This window comes from Schistocerca cancellata, chromosome 5, assembly GCF_023864275.1.
Source record: "Schistocerca cancellata isolate TAMUIC-IGC-003103 chromosome 5, iqSchCanc2.1, whole genome shotgun sequence".
Classification (NCBI taxonomy): Eukaryota; Metazoa; Arthropoda; class Insecta; order Orthoptera; family Acrididae; genus Schistocerca; species Schistocerca cancellata.
In genome coordinates, this window is record NC_064630.1 from 580,281,976 (window position 1) to 580,303,465 (window position 21,490).

The 21,490-nt window shown below is 40.9% G+C and overlaps 1 protein-coding gene across 2 annotated transcripts in view; it reads right to left on the reverse strand.

Annotated features, from left to right (window-relative positions):
* Positions 1 to 21,490, reverse strand: part of LOC126187881 (E3 ubiquitin-protein ligase synoviolin) — a 90,245-nt gene that overhangs the window by 53,208 nt on the left and 15,547 nt on the right. For both annotated transcript variants that reach the window (XM_049929217.1, XM_049929218.1), the window contains exons 3-6: positions 18,974 to 19,126; positions 18,823 to 18,871; positions 7,001 to 7,231; positions 4,689 to 4,788 (exon numbers count right to left, since the gene is read on the reverse strand). In XM_049929217.1, coding sequence (XP_049785174.1) covers positions 4,689 to 4,788; positions 7,001 to 7,231; positions 18,823 to 18,871; positions 18,974 to 19,126 — 533 coding nt within the window. The remainder of the gene's footprint in view (positions 1 to 4,688; positions 4,789 to 7,000; positions 7,232 to 18,822; positions 18,872 to 18,973; positions 19,127 to 21,490) is intronic.

The following is a 21,490-nucleotide window of genomic DNA, read 5'->3' on the forward strand; positions in this document are numbered from 1 at the left end:
TGTGAAAAAGAGTGTAGCACAAGCCCTTATTTGTTAACGTACCCTATACGCACTTCATCTCTATGTTAATGTATTTTCTGACTGATTCCACCTAATTGGCAGGTGCCCATGTGAAATATCATGTTTGGTAATCACTGATAATAGAAAGCAATCCTAGATCATCACATAACATGATACACTATGTGATCAAAAGTATCTGGACTCCTCCAAAAACATACGTTTTTCATATTAGGTGCATTGTGCTGCCACCTACTGCCAGGTACGCCATACCAGCGACCTCAGTAGTCATTAGACTTGGTGAGAGAGCAGAATGGGGCGGTCCACGGAACTTACATACTTTGAATGTGGTCATGTGATTGGGTGTCACTTGTGTCATATGCCTGTATGCAAGATTTCCACACTCCTAAACATTCCTAGGTCAACTGTTTCCAATGTTACAGCGCAGTGGAAATGTGTAGGAATACATACAGCACAGAAGCATACAGACCGTCCTCATCTCTTAACTGACAGAGACCGCCGACGGTTGAAGAGGGTCGTAATGTGTAATAGGCAGACATCTATCCAGGCCATCACACAGGAATTCCAAACTGCATAAGGATCCACTGCAAGTACTATGGCAGTCAGGCGGGAGGTGAGAAAACTTGCAATTCATGGTTGAGCGCCTGCTCATAAGCCAAACATAATGCTGGTAAATGCCAAATGACGCCTTGCTTGGTGTAAGGAGCGTAAACTTTGGATGACTGAACAGTGGAAAAACATTGTGTGGAGTGACAAATCACAGTACACAATGTGGCAATCCGATGGCAGTGTGTGGGTATGGCGAATGCCCTGTGGATGTCATTTGCCAGTGTGTGTAGGGCCAACAGAAAAATTCAGAGGCAATGGTGTTATGGTGTGGTCGTGTTTTTTATGGAGGGTGCTTGTACCCCTTGTTGTTTTGCGTGCCACTACCACAGCATAGGCCTACATTGATGTTTTAGGCACCTTCTTGCTTCCCACTGTTGAAGAGCAATTTGGGGATGGCGATTGCATTTTTCTACATGATCGAGCACCTGTTCATAATGCGTGGCCTGTGGCAGAGTGGTTCCACAATAATAACATCCCTGTAATGGACTGGACTGCACAGAGTCCTGACCTGAATCCTATAGAACACCTTTGGGATGTTTTGGAACACTGACTTCATGCCAGGCCTCACTGACCAACATCAATACCTCTCCTCAGTGAGCACTCCATGAAGACTGGGCTGACATTCCCCAAGAAACCTTCCAGCACCTGGCTGAACGTATGCCTGCGAGAGTGGAAGCTGTCATCAGGGCTAAGGGTGGGCCAACACCATACTGAATTCCAGGATTACCAATAGAGGGCATCACAAACTTGTAAGTCAGGGCATCACAAACTTGTAAGTCAGTTTCAGCCAGGTGTCCGGATACTTTTGATCACATAGTGTATGTCAACAAATGACTTCCTAATACTGCAAGCGGCATCAAAGAGTAGTTAATAGTATTACACGACAGTCAGCGTAACAAATTAAGTAGCTGCATACAGCCCAAACCCTAAAATATATTAACAGCATGCTGTATTATTTATCAGAAACCTTTTCACGAAGTGTCATCAACCTCAGCAGAAAATAGGCTATTAGGGTACTGAAGAAACATCTTTGTACACAACTTACTGGTCACTGCCAAAGCTAGATTTCCTGCAAAGGTCAGTGGTGATTTTATGAGAAAATTCCGCATATGAATTGTTGCGTACTTCAGGAATGCCACTTTCTTAAGTAAAACAGGCATGATTTTTTCATGGCACATTTTGTAGACAAATGCTACGGCAGTCATCACATTATGATAAAAACCCTACTACACATAGACCGCAAAAGTTACTTTAGAATTTTAACTTCAGTTGTATCAATTGAACAAGGGAAAATACAGTGTTTGTTATGGTCAATCTTTAAGTCAGACTATCTTTATCTTCATTTTTGATGAAAGTGACTACAGTTTATAACTTCAAACAAAAACCACTGTGGTCTGTTTTGCTGATACTAAATATGCAACTTGAGTGAAGAAATTTGGAAATATCAGACAAAGTAAAATGGCAGGTAGCAAAAGAAACAAAATACAAAATGATACTTAGAGTAAGTGCCAAAAAAACTGTATAATGGTTTAACAGACAAATGCAGTAATTGTTTATTCAGGTCTTTATGATCTAGAGCTTCAGAAGTCAGAGTGCTCCTTGTTACTGTTTCAATGGAAAATGGCTATTATGGAGGAATTGTACAGAACTACTACAGGAAATCTTATTCAGAGATTAAGAACTCTAAATAATTCTTGTGATGGGCTTAGTTTACCTGACAGAAAGCTTTATGGAACTATGAAAGTAGTCTTTAATAGAGAACTTAGAGAATTCTGCAAGAGTGCTTAGCCATCTCCTAAAATATGCTCACTTGAAATTAACTTTTAGCCACTGGAATCTTCTCATATTCTAACATTAGCTCTGGCTACAACACCTGCAATGTTCTGGAAATATGTTCTGCTTAAAATGATCATTAACAACTAAATGCCAATGACGTTAATGATAACCTAAATCATGTATCACTCTAGCCAAAAAAAGGTAGCACAATGCTTAAGGCACACGACTTTTATCTGGAAGGACGGAGTCTCAAATCTACTTCAGACCATAGAGATCCAAGTTTTCCATGCTTTTCTAAACTACTTCAGGTGCTTGACAGAAAAGTTTCTTTAAAGCCAGAGGTAATTGGCAGCCTCATTTTTGTAGGATCTGCACTCCTGCATGGCCTCTAAAAACCTCGTAACTGATGGGGTATTAAACCTTAACCTTCATCTTTCTTTATAATGCAAATTGTGGTGAATATTTAATTTGTGAAGCTAAGTATTGGCACACTCACATTTTATGAGAAATTAATGTATTTCCATCTGAGTAACAATCTTACATCATTATCCAGTTTTAGTGACTGGGGTAGCAAGGACTGAAAATAAAATGGATAGCCTCAGTACATTTAATGAAAGAAAAAAATCATTTAGACACCTGGTAATAAAGAGAGACTGATAAAAGTTTTGTGCTGATTTCATGAAGAATAAATTTCTGTCTGTCAAAAGTTTGTAGTTTTTGCATATTTAGTTTCTAAACAATATACTGGGTTGGGGCATAAGCTTGTAGTATTTTTCCATTAAGTTTAACAAACACAGCAGAGACTTTAGTTACCAATAATATACTCTCCTTCACTATTTCCAAAACTCTGCCAATGCTGGGATAAGTTTTAGATTCAGCAATTGTAGAAAACACATGGTTTTGAGGCGAAGAACTTGTCGAGCCATATTCGGCGTGCATTTTCATCTGGAAAAGACATTCCTTGAAGCAAGTTTGATAGAGTGTGGAAAAGGGGAAAATCTGAGGGTGCTAGATCAGGATAATAAGGTGGGTGTGGAATGACCTCCCAACCCAACTCCTATATAGCATTTTTTCTCAGTCTAACTAAATGCAGGCAGATGTTATCATGGAATAGCATCACTTCACACAGTCTTCCTGGTTGCTGTTCTTTGATTGCATCTCAAGATATCTCAGTTGTTGCAATAAATGTCAGCAGTGATGGTTACATCTCAGGGAAGCAATTCACAGTACACCATGCCATCGCTGTTCCACCACATGCACAATATTATCTTTTGTGGCGAGAGCAGATCTTTGTAATTGGAATTGCTGTGTTGTTTCAGGCTCAACTATTCTTTTCTTTTCCATATGTTACCATAGAGACACCATTTCTCATCACCAGTAACAATACGGGATTGGTGTTGTTCATGAACCAATCGATGACAAGCAAGCGGAGATGCACATATGGCCACCCACTGATTTTTGTAATTTTAGCAAAGAACATGCTGTATCCACACAACCGATTTTTGAACCTTCCCCCCTCCCTCCCCTTCTTCCCTCCTGAATGCAAATGTTGCATGGTGGTGGAATGATCACAGTTCATCACATTTGCCAGTTCTTGACAACAATGATGTGGATCATTGTGAATTAATGATCTTCATCAAACCCCGATGTTCTTCCTGAACATGGAGAGTTACTAATGTCAAAACGATACTGCTTAAAATGAGAAATCCATTTGCTTGCCATGCTCTGTCCGATGGCATTATCCCCATACATGGCAAAAATGTTTCTGCCTGCCTCCACTGCTGTCACCAATCTACTGAACTCAAGCACAAGAATATGTTGGAAATGTTCCGATTTCTCCAGTTGGCACTCCATGAATATGTTGGAAATGTTCTGATTTTTCCACTTGGCACTCCATTTTCTAGTGTCCACAGCTCCACTCACTATCTCCAAATGACAGTATGTAGAATCATATAGCAACAGTGAACTACAAATAAAAACTGATACTTGATAAATAAACCGAAAGCAACATGCACAACGAAAACGCTACAAACTTATGGACCTATGTAATATACACAAGGCCCTAAAGCATGCACAACTGAGAAACAGGAAAAAAATCTGATGCTTAATAATTTTTTCAAACGCTTTGTATTTTTGCTTTAAGTTTTTAATCTTCTATTTTAATGTCATGTTCTATATGTAGATAATGACACACAAAAGGCAGATAGATTTCATTTTAAATCATGGAAAAACAGTGTATTTTGAAGTATGTAAGAAGCTTGATGTGCTGCAGCCTGCCAACTTACCTCATAGTGTAATACATTGGACGGAAGGCAAACAATGGTAATGTATAAATTCGGACCATTATGGCAACAAATGTAATATACAGAATAACCTTGATGAAACCTGTTTGGGGCAAACAAAATGAAATGAACATTTTTACACCATAAATATGAAAAAAAGGCTTATATTTCTGGCTAAAAAGGTTTATACTACCACGTTGTAACAATAATTGAAACTAACTGAACACAGATATTAAGAGTACTCATAAATGCAAAATATTACATTAAATAAACAAGATTATAACATTAGTGAGGCCCAGTGAAGAAGGCCACAGATGCAATGTAAAATAAAATATTTACTACACTTACACCATTTTATGTTACATTTCCATTTAAAACATTCCTTTACTGCTTACACATAACTGAAACAACATTCATTCACAAAACTCATGCTCATGGAGCACTTGATCACTCAGTGCCTGCAGTTGCCACCTAGCAGTTAATTTTATTTCTGCAGAATTTGTCCCATCAATTTCATTATTACTTGTGAAAACAAGTACAAAATGGTACATGTGCAAGGTTGGGTAAGTTGGATGGATATTCAGACCATTAACACTAAACTTAGAAAACTAGTTTTTAACCAATAGTGACTAGAGAGCAGAGTCTGTGTCAAACAGCAAAACTCAGTGGTTTATGAACTGTTTCATGTTTTCTTCCAAGAACAGTGCAGTGGAGGATAAACAAAATAAAAATTTCATCATCACAATGCAGCCACCTGGGGAAACATTTCCATTACTTTTTCCTTTGCTTTTGTTTATGTGAAATGTTAGTCTCTTTTACAATGCTCTCATCTTCCGCTGAGGTGATTATTTTTCTACAGGTCATAGAAGAAACATGTTTGTTGGTGTGATGATTTTCAGAAAGCTGTTATTTGTACCTGTCATTGTAACGAGATCACTCACCACTGAAATAATAATACTATCTTCTTCTCATGGGACAGTGTATTTGAAAACAGTGATTAACACCGCAATGCAGGTTCAAAATTTCATGCAGAATACTTTCAACATTCCCTTGTGAAATTGTCTTGAGGTGCAATTTGCTAATCACAATGAAACACATGACACACAGCCTGGTGATCCACTAACTCACAATACACTTCACAGGCATGGAAGTCCATTATCCTATATTCTTCTTGGATTTTCCTGCTAACAATGGTAGGCTGTTCAATGGCTTCCATACCAGATTGCTTTCACTGCAGTGGTGGCTCATGCGAAATTATACCCTTGTCAATACAATGTGGTGGCCTATAGCCTTTTGACTTTCAGGAACAATTTGTGTGCCGAATTAGTATGATGAACTTTATCTTGTGACAGTGGTGAATGTGGACAGATGATCACATAGCATCGGATCATCTTCAATGCTGGTTCAATGTTCAACAAACCGCCTACATCACTTGAATATTTACAGTTTTGACACTGTCACATTTCCATATAACTAATGCATAACCACAACTGATGACTTCTGCAGTAACACACAGATTATGATGTTTTCATGTTGCTTGGTAGATGTCTCCTCATTTGAAGATCTGACAACACAAAAACATGAAGTTGATCACAGTACCAATTACTTGACTAATGGCAACTATACAATACTTTTTACCAACTGGAGGCCTTTCCTGTTAGTAGTGCATACACAATAAACATAAAATACTGTCAGCGATTGTCCTGTTATCAACTTCATTTTGGTTCCAACAATCTTGTGACCCTATATGGCATTAGCAGTACACGGATATCTTAAAAGTGCTTTTTAAGTAGTGTTATAATAATGATGGCTGCTGGTCTCATAGAAGCATACAGCAATTAATATTACGTACTAAATAGAATGAATGCTTTTTTATTTCCCACACAGCTATTTTTATCTAAAATTGAGACAAATGCATCCATCTACTTTTGCAGATTTCAGTTAAAGCCACTTCAAGCATCAGCTCACGAATCCATTCCAATTACTAGTCTTGTTCACTGTTTGTGAGTTGATTTGTGCATATGGTTGTCTGCAAACACTGAAATTATATGTCTCACATATGATTCTTCATAAATACTTCCTATTAGGCACTACACCCAGATTTTAATGACTATGGGCATTATATTCCCATGATACAAATTTGAACATTGTAGTCTACTACTTCTCTTTCAATAAAAACAACACATTCAACTATGAGATCAGTCAAAGCAATTATTATAAAACTAACCAACATTTACTTCGTTACATTTAAGGGTGAAAATGCTGTGAACTCAAATGCAGATAATTAGTTAAGAAGCACAATTTTCTCAACTAACCCATAACAAGTTCAGTATAGAGAAGGAAAACGGCCTTGTTTTCCCATGGACTATCACTGTTGAGATCGATCGTATGAAGAGTGTATTTTATGGTTATATTGAAGACGATAGTGAGCAGAATAGCATATTCAAAGCCAAATACCAGTTGCACTGATGCTCCTTTTGTTACTGTGGAATGGTACGCATGCTCAACAAAATGCATATCAAGTCCTGCTAACATCATCAGCAGAGCTGTAACAAATAAAAGAAATTCAAAATTTATAAACTACTGATATTCTTTAACAAAATGAGGAAGAACTTTATTTCTTTGTATCAAATATCAAATTACACATGCCAGAACATATTTTCTATTCAAAATGGAAAAAAAAGTTTCTCAGTTATTTTCCATGTCTTTATCAATGAGTTATAATATGAAGTTTTTATATAAATATGAAGAAAATTACATAATTTATCATAACATCTTTTTTAAAAGGCAAAAAAGACACAGAGTTCCCATTCTTATACTGCAAATATTAAGTAGCCACACATGTTCTATGGAATCACAAAATCTCCATACTAATATAGGGTGTCCCAGGTGAAATGGTCAATATTATGAGATGACAGGAATGATCATTCAAAGCAAAAAAGTGTGATAAACATGGTCTCTAAAATGCTTACCTTAAGGGTTATGAGCATGTCTTCATCTTCAATACTGTGAAGCAAATCTCTTCTACTGCAAATTTTTTGCTTTCCATATTTTGAGAGGTGGTACTATGGACTAAAACAAGGAAAAAGTCCAGTAAACATGGGCTTTAAAGTGCATACTTTAAGATCTATGATCAGTTATCATCTTCGCTACTGTGAAACACATCTGTTCTACTGAAGGTCAACTCATAGCTCTTTAGGTATGCATTTAAGAGCTCGTATTTACTAGACTTTTTTGCTCTGAATGATCATTTCTGTTTTATCCCTGAACACTGACCATTCCTCTTAGAACAATTCCTCTGTATAAAGCTGCTTGCCCACATCTTCATTCAGAATGCAATTAATGTATGCAATGATAATGTTTACAACTGTAATATATGAAAATAAATCAGATTTCTCACTGCAGTCTCATATGACTGTAAACTTACTTTTAATTCATGACCTACAAAAAGAGTTTCTCAGTCATTATAAGAGGTTCTATCTACACTTCATATACAATGCCAAAGATAAAAATGATTCAAATTCTTCCCAAATCAAAGTCACATAAGCCCTTAAACTACAATATCATAATATTAGAAGCCACTTATGTACAGTTATTCTGATCAGCCAAAGGAACCAGAGGTTTGCCACACTTTACAAGATACTTCAATAATGTCACATGCTCCAAAGCTTACATTAATCTTGTAATTGGATACCACTGGGTAAAATTGGTTACTTTCTTAGTTACGGACATCATTTCGTATTCATCTGCATTTAAATTTAAAAAGAACTCCCATTCAATACACAAATTGAAAATATTGTCAGAGCCATGTCCTTATGATAATCCAGTGAAGATACTTTCCTGTAAGCATCATCATCATCATCAGCAAGCAATCTGACAGCGTTGCTGACTCTCTCTCTAATAAATCATTTACATATATTGTGAACATTATTAGTCCTTAACATTTCTCTGCAGCATGCCAAACATTACTTCCACTTCTGATGAACGCCTCACGTTCAGTATTACATGCAGATGACGTATGGTGCCAGTGTATTGTACATTAACATGTTTTGTTACAAATTTGCTATTACCTCAGAAACGAAAAAATGTTTAATATTTTCTTGACTAAGTCCACATTGATGAGAACCAAATCATTTAGGATTTTGTGAAAGGAGCATTAGCATATATCCCTCTCTGTCTTTTTTAGGGTGTATTCTTATATTATGACTTGTTGCCGGTCTCTTTGCTATGGATATATGAAACGAAAAGTATATCTGATCCAGTCTAAGCTAATCACAATGAAACACATGACACGCAGCCTGGTGATCCACTAACTCACAATACACTTCACAGGCATGGAAGTCCATTATCCTATATTCTTCTAGGATTTTCCTGCTAACAATGGTTACAATGTGGTGGCCTATAGCCTTTTGACTTTCAGGAACAACAAAAAGATTTTCAAACTAAAAGTTTTTGGCCAATGGCCTTTGTCAACAATAGAGACGCGCGTGCGCGCGCACACACACACACACACACACACACACACACACACACACACAACGACTGCAGTCTCAGGCAACTGAAACCACACTGCGAGCGGCAGCACCAGTGCATGATGGGAGTGGCAACTGGGTGGGGGAAAGGAAGAGGCTGGGGTGGAGAGGAGGAGGGATAGTATGGTGGGGATGGTGGACAGTGAAGTGCTGCAGGTTGGGCGGTGGGCAGGGAAGAGATGGGGAGGGGTGGGGGGTGGGAAGGGTGGGAGGGGGGGAGAAGTGGAAAAGGAGAGAAATAAATAACAAAATAATAAAATAAATAACAAAATAATAAAATAAATAAATAAATAAAAGACTGTGTGTGGTGGTGGTGGGCTGACAGCTGTGTAGTGCTGGAATGGGAGCAGGGAACGGGCTGGATGGGTGAGGACAGCAACTAACGAAGTTCCCATAACCCTCCTGGCCACAACCTTCGTTAGTTGCTGTCCTCACCCATCCAGCCCCTTCCCTGCTCCCATTCCAGCACTACACAGCCTTCATTCCACCACCACACCCCGTCTTTTTTTAATTTTTTTATTATTTTTTATTTATTTCTCTCTACTTCTATCCCTGCCCACCGCTCAACCTACAGCACTTCATTGTCTGTCATCCTCACCATAATCCCTTCCCATCATGCCCTGGTGCAGTGTGGTTTCAGTTGCCTGAGACTGCAGTAGTGTGTGAGAGATGCATGTGTGTGTGTGTGTGTGTGTGTGTGTGTGTGTGTGTGTGTGTGTGTGTGTTGTTGACAAAGGCCATTGGCCAAAAGCTTTAAGTGTGGAAATCTTTTTGTTGTGCCTATCTGCGACTCAGCATCTCCGCTATATGGTGGGTAGCAACTTTCCTTCTCATAATATTGTTACATTCCATCTTGGATTTTCCACTGTTTGATTAAATGGAATATATTAATTTTACGTATATGAATTGAATTGTTTCACTATATTTAAACAATTATATATGCCTAAAAACAAAGATGAATATAATAGAGGGAAACATTCCACGTGGGGCAAACTCTTTGCCTTTGAATATGTCTGCTTGTGTCTGTATATGTATGGATGGATATGTGTGGATGGATATGTGTGTGTGTGCGAGTGTATACCTGTCCTTTTTTCCCCCTAAGGTAAGTCTTTCCGCTCCCGGGATTGGGAAGACTCCTTACCCTCTCCCTTAAAACCCAAATCCTTTTGTCTTTCCCTCTCCTTCCCTCTTTCCTGACGAGGCAACCGTTGGTTGCGAAAGCTAGAATTTTGTGTGTATGTTTGTGTGTCTATCGACCTGCCAGCGCTTTTGTTTGGTAAGTTACATCACCTTTCTTTATATATATATATATATATATATATATATGCCTAAAAACAAAAGCGCTGGCAGGTCGATAGACACACAAACAAACACAAACATACACACAAAATTCTAGCTTTCGCAACCAACGCTTGCCTCGTCAGGAAAGAGGGAAGGAGAGGGAAAGACAAAAGGATTTGGGTTTTAAGGAAGAGGGTAAGGAGTCATTCCAATCCCGGGAGCGGAAAGACTTACCTTAGGGGGAAAAAAGGACAGGTATACACTCGCGCACACACACACACATATCCATCCGCATATACACAGACACAAGCAGACATTTGTAAAGGCATATATATGTTTTTATATATATATATAAAAACAAAGATGATTGGACTTACCAAACGAAAGCGCTGGCACGTCGATAGACACACAAACAAACACAAACATACACACAAAATTCTAGCTTTCACAACCAAAAGTTGCTTCGTCAGGAAAGAGGGAAGGAGAGGGAAAGACGAAAGGATGTGGGTTTTAATGGAGAGGGTAAGGAGTCATTCCAATCCCGGGAGCGGAAAGACTTACCTTAGGGGAAAAAGGACGGGTATACACTCACACACACACACATATCCATCCACACATATACAGGCACAAGCAGACATTATATATATATATATATATATATATATATATATATATATATATATATATATATATATCAAAGGTGATGTGACTTACCAAACGAAAGTGCTGGCAGGTCGATAGACACACAAACATACACACAAAATTCAAGCTTTTGCAACCAACAGCTTCGTCAGGAAAGAGGGAAGGAGAGGGAAAGACGAAAGGATGTGGGTTTTAATGGAGAGGGTAAGGAGTCATTCCAATCCCGGGAGCGGAAAGACTTACCTTAGGCGGAAAAAAGGACAGGTATACACTCTCGCGCGCGCACACACACACACATATACATCCAATTCCAAACTGAACAATCCATTGCCCTCACCCACCTAATCCTTCACCAACACATCAACTCAGCCAATGAACACACCCGTCAACTCCTATCCTTAATAAAAGTCCTCAGTCTTTTCTCTCCCACATCCACACCGGCTGTACAGAGCATCCTCCTACAGGCCAACCGCAAATTAGAACAGCATGCCACCCTCCACCTCAAAAAACTATCCAATCTCCTGGTTTCCCACCTCCGGAAAGGCAACTCACTCACCCTTCACAACCTTTCCAGCAAACCTCAACCTCCTCTCATTGCACACAGACCCAGTCTCTCCAATCTACTCAATCTCCCACTTCCAGCTCCACTCCCCCCAAAACATCAAAATTCCAATCAATACAATCTGGAACCACAACACCCTAATTCAGTAGTTAACCTTTCCTCCAAACCTCTCTCCCAATCCGAAACATCTGTCCTATCCAAAGGCCTCACCTTCAGCCCCACTCCCAGATTCAACCAAACAGCCCTTGTCAAAGATTTACTGTCCTACACGCATACTCTCTCCTGGAAATATCACTTTGCCACGAAGAAGAAAAATGATCCTAATCCTACTCCTAATGATCCAACTCCCCAAGACACTATCCAAATTGAACCCTGCCTGGAACAGTTCTGTCCTCCGTCACAGCGGGACCCACCTCCTCTTCCTCAAAATCACCCTCTCCAAACTTTCCACGAATATCTGACTTCCAGCCTTGCCTCTCAATCCTTCTTAAAAAACCCTAATCCTACTCCCAACATCACCACTGCTGAAGCCCAGGCTATCCGTGATCTGAAGGCTGACCAATCCATCGTCATTCTTCTGGCGGACAAGGGTTCCACGAATGTGGTACTTGATCGTCGGGAGTATGTGGCTGAGGGACTGCGTCAGCTTTCAGACAACACTACTTACAAAGTTTGCCAAGGTAATCCCATTCCTGATGTCCAGGCGGAGCTTCAAGGAATCCTCAGAACCTTAGGCCCCCTACAAAACCTTTCACCTGACTCCATCAACCTCCTGACCCCACCAACACCTCGCACCCCTACCTTCTACCTTCTTCCTAAAATTCACAAACCCAATCATTCCAGCCGTCCCATAGTAGCTGGTTACCAAGCCCCCACAGAACGTATCTCTGCCTACGTAGATCAACACCTTCAACCCATTACATGCAGTCTCCCATCCTTCATCAAAGACACCAACCACTTTCTCGAACGCCTGGAATCCTTACCCAGTCTGTTACCCCCAGAAACCATCCTTGTAACCATTGATGCCACTTCCTTATACACAAATATTCCGCACGTCCAGAGCCTCGCTGTGATGGAGCACTTCCTTTCACGCCAATCACCTGCCACCCTACCTAAAACCTCTTTCCTCATTACCTTAGCCAGCTTCATCCTGACCCACAACTTCTTCACTTTCGAAGGCCAGACCTACCAACAATTAAAGGGAACAGCCATGGGTACCAGGATGGCCCCCTCGTACGCCAACCTATTCATGGGTCACTTAGAGGAAGCCTTCTTGGTTACCCAGGCCTGCCAACCCAAAGTTTGGTACTGATTTATTGATGACATCTTCATGATCTGGACTCACAATGAAGAACAACTCCAGAATTTCCTCTCCAACCTCAACACCTTTGGTTCCATCAGATTCACCTGGTCCTACTATAAATCCCATGCCACTTTCCTTGACGTTGACCTCCACCTGTCCAATGGCCAGCTTCACACGTCCGTCCACATCAAACCCACAAACAAGCAACAGTACCTCCATTATGACAGCTGCCACCCATTCCACATCAAATGGTCCCTTCCCTACAGCTTAGGTCTTCGTGGCAAACGAATCTGCTCCAGTCCGGAATCCCTGAACGATTACACCAACAACCTGAAAACAGCTTTTGCATCCCGCAACTACCCTCCCGACCTGGTACAGAAGCAAATAACCAGAGCCACTTCCGCATCTCCTCAAACCCAGAACCTCCCACAGAAGAACCCCAAAAGTGCCCCACTTGTGACAGGATACTTTCTGGGACTGGATCAGACTCTGAATGTGGCTCTCCAGCAGGTATACGACTTCCCCAAATCCTGCCCTGAAATGAAATCCATCCTTCATGAAATCCTCCTCACACCACCAAGAGTGTCTTTCCGCCGTCCACCTAACCTTCGTAACATCTTAGTTCATCCCTATGAAATCCCCAAACCACCTTCCCTATCCTCTGGCTCCTACCCTTGTAACTGACCCTGGTGTAAAACCTGTCCCATGCACCCTCCCACCACCACCTACTCCAGTCCTGTAACCCGGAAGGTGTACACGATCAAAGGCAGAGCCATGTGTGAAAGCACCCACGTGATTTACCAACTGACTGCCTACACTGTGAAGCTTTGTATGTGGGAATGACCAGCAACAAACTGTCCATTCGCATGAATGGACAAAGGCAGACAGTGTTTGTTGGTAATGAGGATCACCCTGTGGCTAAACATACCTTGGTGCACGGCCAGCACATCTTGGCACAGTGTTACACCGTCCGGGTTATCTAGACACTTCCCACTAACACCAACCTGTCAGAACTCCGGAGATGGGAACTTGCCCTTCAGCATATCCTCTCTTCTCGTTATCCGCCAGGCCTCAATCTCCGCAAATTTCTAATTTCAATTTGCCGCCACGCATAACTCACCTGTCTTTCAACAACATCTTTGCCTCTGTACTTCCGCCTCGACTGACAACGATGGATATGTGTGTGTGTGTGTGTGTGTGTGTGTGTGTGTGTGTGCGCGCGCGCGCGCGCGAGTGAATACCTGTCCTTTTTTCTCCCGGGATTGGAATGTCTCCTTACCCTCTCCCTTAAAACCCACATCCTTTCATCTTTCCCTCTCCTTCCCTCTTTCCTGATGAAGCAGCCGTTGGTTGCGAAAGCTTGAATTTTGTGTGCATGTTTGTGTGTCTATCGACCTGCCAGCACTTTCGTTTGGTAAGTCACATCATCTTTGTTTTTAGATATATTTTTCCACGTGGAATGTTGCTCTCTCTCTCTCTCTCTCTCTCTCTCTCTCTCTCTCTCTCTCTCTCTATATATATATATATATATATATATATATAAACAAAGATGATGTGACTTACCAATTGAAAGTGCTGGCAGGTCGACAGACAGACTTTCATTTGGTAAGTCACATCATCTTTGTTTTTAGGTATATTTTTCCTTCGTGGAATGTTTCCTTCTATTATAACCATATCATAGGGAAACATTCCACGTGGGAAAAATATATTTAAAAAGAAAGATGATGAGACTTACCAAACAAAAGCGCTGGCAGGTCGATAGACACACAAACAAACACAAACATACACACAAAAAATTCTAGCTTTCGCAACCAACGGTTGCCTCGTCAGGAAAGAGGGAAGGAGAGGGAAAGACAAAAGGATTTGGGTTTTAAGGGAGAGGGTAAGGAGTCATTCCAATCCCGGGAGCGGAAAGACTTACCTTAGGGGGAAAAAAGGACAGGTATACACTCGCACACACACACACACATATCCATCCGCATATACACAGACACAAGCAGCCTTTACAAATGTCTGCTTGTGTCTGTGTATATGCAGATGGATATATATATATAAACAAAGAAGATGTGACTTACCAAATGAAAGTGCTGGCAGGTCGACAGACACACAAACGAACACAAACATACACACAAAATTCAAGCTTTCGCAACAAACTGTTGCCTCATCAGGAAAGAGGGAAGGAGAGGGAAAGACGAAAGGATGTGGGTTTTAAGGGAGAGGGTAAGGAGTCAGTCCAGTCCCGGGAGCGGAAAGACTTACCTTAGGGGTAAAAAGGGACGGGTATACACTCGCACACATACACACATATCTATCCACACATATATAGACACAAGCAGACATATTAAAAGGCAAAGAGTTTGGGGAGAGATAGCAGTCAAGGCGGAAGTGCAGAGGCAAAAATGTTGTTGAATGACAGGTGAGGTATGAGTAGCGGCAACTTGAAATTAGCGGAGATTGAGGCCTGGTGGATAACGGGAAGAGAGGATATATTGAAGGGCAAGTTCCCATCTCCACCAGGCCTCAATCTCCGCTAATTTCAAGTTGCCGCCACTCATACCTCACCTGTCATTCAACAACATCTTTGCCTCTGCACTTCCGCCTTGACTGACATCTCTGCCCAAACTCTTTGGCTTTTAATATGTCTGCTTGAGTCTGTATATGTGTGGATGGATATGTGTGTGTGTGCGAGTAAGTCTTTCCACTCCCGGGATTGGAGTGACTCCTTGCCCTCTCCCTTAAAACCCAAATCCTTTCGTCTTTCCCTCTCCTTCCCTCTTTCCTGACGAGGCAACCGTTGGTTGCGAAAGCTAGAATTTTGTGTGTATGTTTGTGTTTCTATCGACCTGCCAGCGCTTTTGTTTGGTAAGTCTCATCATCTTTCTATAAGTTTAACACTGCACGGAATAAAATTAAAACATTGAAAAAAATGTTAGTATTAGTGGGAATCAATCTCAGGTTGACAAATTATCAATTTATGCTTTAGACCAACTTGCTCATGATGGAGCTACTACAATGGTGCTTTAAAAAAATCCTTCATACTCTATGCTTGCACAACACTCTGGATACAATTTCAAAGAAAATTACTGAGCTTTTGAATTCAGTAATCTGTGGCAAATGATTCACTTCACATCAAATATTTGCCCAGAACATGAAATGCCCTTTCGAAAACCATGTCGATATTCACCTAAATTAGTCTCCACTGTTGTTTCTATCTGTTTAGTACAATCTTGGAAAATATGTTATATGCAACTAGTTGCAAGAAATTCCTCTGTTATTTTTAACATCTTGTTTATTGCCTTTTTTATGTAGCAGATGTATCAAGGCCACCTCCCATTCTCCTGGGAGTTTTTCAGTTTTCCAAGTTTTCTCAAAGATTAAATTTACATAACTATTTTTTTAAATTTTTGGTAGAGACCATTTCAAAAGTTCTGCTGTAACTGTCTTCTCCAATAGTTTCCTAAGGTTTTAATAACTTCTTCAATTCCTTTGATAGTTGGGAGTAAATCATCATCTAGATTTTCATAGGTATTGGAGTGTTTGAGCTTATGAATTTGTTCTGCACAATTAAGAGGCTGATAAAAATATTTTTCAATTACTTCAAAATTATTTCAAAATTTTTATGTAAACCAAATTGGTGAGTCTCATCCAATACCCTCTGTTGTTAGATTTACATCTGAAGTACACCTATCTAACTCTCACTTTCTCCTGTAAGATTCTACTGGAAAAGGGTCTTTTTAGCAGACTGTCTACAGAAAATGCTTTCATACTAAATTTCCTTCTATACTCACTTGTTTTACCACCATCCAACCTACCAGATAGTAATCATAAATAAATTGAATATATTATGCTTACATCTGTAAACTAAACTGTTATTTTTAAATTTTAAATTAATGGTTCGACACTGTGAAGGAAAAAAAATTGTTAGTATTAGTGGGAATCGGGCCCGGGTTCGCAAATTACCAGTCTAAGCTTTAGACCACTCGCCCACAGTGAAGTCAGGATAGCAGAGCTTTAAAAATCGCTCCATTCTCTATGACTGCACAATAAGCCACATACAGTTTCAAATAAAAACACTGACCTGGTGCTGTGAGCAATATAGCACTTTTAGTGCCAGAATATATGAGTTACATCAAAGCACGCACAGTAGAAAACAGACAACTGTATCACTTCTCTGACTTTATCATAGTGAAGCTAACTGTCATTTCAGCACTCGAGACTGGTTTCTAGTTCTCACACACAGAGCGCTAAGAAACACATTTTTGTCCATTTTATTTGAATACCCGCATACATTCAAAGAGAAATGGCAATTTTAGTGTCATTTCCAGCTCACTTTTGAAGAGAAATGGTGTAATTTTAGAGTGATTTCTGGTTCACATTCGAAGCAAAATGTGCTGTAGCACATTAGCACATAATAACTGCCTGCCAATGTTTCACTGTGTATTGGGCTGTAACTGTTCAGATGTCTTTGACCATTCACTGAAGTAAGGTGACTTCCTTTTTGTTAATTCCATCTTTGCCTTCTCAGATTGGTCAGTGAGCTGCTTAGATGATTGCAAGGAACTTCTTCAGGGCACAGCTGTTTATGAGGAGAGAGAAATTCATGGAGTTACTAGGCACTGATCAGCTCCACTTTTAAACCTCTCCTTTTTGACATACCCCTCTCTCCATGCTAGGGGTTGTGCTGCTTTAGGTAACTTCTGCTAGAGTTGGCACTAAGCAACCCGTGATCAACTACTAAGTTTCATTGAGAGCAGTATCTGGCACTAAATGACCTGCACCAGACTGAGGAAGCATATTTAGAGTCAGAAAAATACACCACCCAACACTTAACTGTGTTTGGTCTACAATTCTGTAAATCCACTCTTTTACCATTTTCCATAAATTAGAATGTTCTGTCAACATAAAAGTTCATGTATACAGCTGCATCATTTGTAAGATAACTGTTGCTGGATGAACAGAACTGATATTTCAGCCAAGGTAGTTGTGGCTTGCATTTGTGTCTACTGGTGTACTATCCTGTCATGGATCTGCTTATATTTCAACATGACATCTTCCACTCGGCATCATACTAAGCCACTAAAAAAAAAAATCATCTGATTTAGTTCCCATGGTGGCAGGATTGGGCAGCTTTATCTTGCTGGTTTGCTGTGGTGGAAGACGTGGGGATCTGCTGCTGACTGTTGCCAAATTCGGTACAGGCCATAACCGACAGTTGACAAATGGCATGTAGATTACAGTGACCTGTTTTCATATTGTGGAGTATTGGGTGTGTAATGACTTTTTAAACTAGTAATACTCTGATCTCAAACTGTTAGTGTGGCCTGCCGGGCACTGATAGATGACACACATGATGGTGCAAGCTTACAACCACCTACTCTATTCAGAATGTTTGGGTGTTTTAACATTTCAGTGGCCTCCCTGATCCCAATGCACTAATATTTCTGGCTGCTCAGTACATAGGCACCTTTCCATATCTCTGGGGCAAACTTTTCAATAAATTCCACAACAAATCTTCCCAGAATGGCAACACAGATTTCATGTGGCAGAGAGGAGACATATGGAGCCCACAGATAATTTTTATACCTATTACTAATTAGAATGTGTAGAATATAACTGATATGTATATCAATGACCACAGTTATTAATTAGAATAATGAGGAATAAGAATAACAATTAATGAAACAGTGGTCATGAAAATTTCTGTTACCATGTTGACACCCCAATGGTAGTTCAACAATTCGGATGAAATTAGTACGTCTCAATAAAAAAGTTGTGAATCACGTACTAGTTCTAGACAGAAACAAATTATTTACTTACATACAATTCGGACGTGGAAAAGATGAGAGAGAACTGGACTACGTTCCATCTGAAACACACACGATAAATGCAAACAGGAGTTTATAACTGTGAAAGAAATGTCTCACAAGTTTCTTCCAAATAAAGAAAAAGTGATGACTCTGGAACTTACAAAGTCAACACGATCCTCAGCTAGCCAATGGAAGCATTTCAGGAACAGAAGCAGTATGAAGAGTGCCACAAACTTTGGACTGAAGTCATCTCTGAACATAGTGAAAGCAAGGCAGGTTTCTGTCACTGCATACCATGATCGTTCTACCAGATGCTGCAAAAATTAAGAAGATATATACTGGGATGCATGAATTTTAAACATAGTTTCCATTCAAAAAGCTGTACTGTAATTTATCCAATTATTGATTATATATGCATTTGATTACACAGAGATAATTTTTAAGATCTAAAATGCTTGTAACCCCTTCCCCCTCTCAAACAAATTTCAGAACAAAGAAGGAAACAGACTGATCATCAGTCGCAAAAGCATGAGACATTAATTCAAAGGAGTACTGACTGCTGGAATGTTAACATGTAGCATGTGTCAATGTCTTTGACAAGAGATACAGACAGCTGGGCAATTGAATCTCACTTGAAAATAGTGAATTATTTATACAAACAATGGAAACTACAGGTAGGAATATCAACAATATAAGGAAAAAGACAGATTCCTACACAACGTAAAGATGACACACTGAGTTGCAGGCAGGCACAACGAGAAGACAGTTACACATACAGCTTTAGGCCAAAGCCTTCTTCAGAAAAGGGAACACACACATACACATTCACACAAGCATGTACACCTCATGCACACATGACTGCCATCTACAGAAGCTCAGATTGGAATGCAACTGTCACGCAGAATGAATCTGGAAGGGATAGGGAAGGTGAACAAATAGCAGTGTACGGGGGGGAGGGGGGGGGGGGGGAGAAGAACACTGTCTGGAGGAGTGCGCAGGAACTGGGAGGCTGTGCAGCAGGGAGGTGGGGAGGGGTGTGGGGTGGGGGCAGGGAGCCTGTAAGGAGAGGAACAGAGGAGGGGTAAAATGGCAGTGTGTGTTGGCAGAGGGTGGCACACAAAGAAGGTGAGGGGACAAGAATAAGGAGGAGGTGATAGGACAGATGGGGTGGTAACTGTTTGATGGAGAGTGTGGGGATAGTAGGTTACTGTAGGTTGAGGATGGGATAATTTCAGGAGCAGAGAATGTGTTGCACGGAAAACTCCCATCTGCACAGTTCAGAAAAGCTGGTGGTGGAGGGGAGGGTCCATATGCCCTGGATTGTGAAGAAGCCATTGAAATCAAACTTGTTATATTCAGCTGCACATTGAGCCACAGGATGGTCTACTTTGCTCTTGACCACAGTTTGGCAATGGCTGTTCATCCTAGTGGACAGCTGGTCAGAAGTCATACCAATATAAAAAGCTGTGCAGTGATTGTACCAGAGCTGGTATATGACATGTCTGCTTTCACAGGTGGTCTGGCGTCTGATGGAGTAGGAAAACCCTGTGACAGGACTGGAATAGCAAGTGCTGAGTGGGTGGATTGAGCAGGTCTTCCACAGGAATATGATCCCTGTGGCACAGGGTTGGGATTGGGAATGGCATAGGGATGGACTAGGATTTCATGGAGATTGGGTGGAGAACTGAACACCACTTCAGGAGGTGTGGAAGGATCTTGCATAGGGGTCCCTTATATCAGTGTGTGATGGGCATCATTATAGCTAATCTAGGCCCTGATAATGGATGTGGTTCAGTTGTTCCAGTCTGGGATGGTACTGGATGATGGAGGAGGCACTCCTTTGTCGCTGGTTCTTGGGGGTAGTGGGAGGATTTGGGGGGCGGGGAGAGGATGGCACAGGAGACCAGTTTCTGCACTATGTCTGGGGGATAGTGTCTGTCCGTGAAGGCCTTGTTGAGACGGTCAGTGTACTGGCCAAGGGATTTCTTGTCACAGTAGATACACTGTCCCGGGTTGCCAGGTAGTATAAGAGTGATTTTTTGGTGTGGAAGGGATGACAGCTGTTGAAACGCAGGTACTGTTGGTGAATTTCGTGTGGATGGAGCCATCAGAGAGAAGGAGGTCAACCCAGGAAGATGGTACACTGGGTAGAGGAGGACCAGGTAAAGCAGACGGGAAAGAAAGTGTTGAGGTTATGAAGGAATGAGTATAGGACGTCTTGGTCCTGAGTCCAGAACATAAAGATATCATCAATGAATCTGTACAAGACTAGGGGTTTGACATTTTTGGAGGCGAGTAAGGTCTCCTCTAGTTGGCCCACAAACAGGTTGGCATAGAAGGGTGCCATGTAGGTGCCCATGGTTATGCTGCGGATTTGTCTGTATACCTTCCCTTCAAAGGAGAGGTAGTTGTGGGTTAGGTTAAAGCTAGTAAGGAGAATACTGCAGTAGCTTTGGAGGCTGAAAAACATTAAGAAAGGTAGCATTCAGTAACGGTAAGACAATGGGTATGAGAGGTGGTGGTGTATAGGGAGGTGGCATCAACAGTTATGAGTAGGGATCCAGGAGGTAAAGGGGCAGGAATGTGGAGAACCAATGGAGGAAGTGGCTGGTTTGTCTGACATGAGAGGCTAGATTAGGGACAACTGGTTGGAACTGTTGGTATTCTCTCAGAGGGGG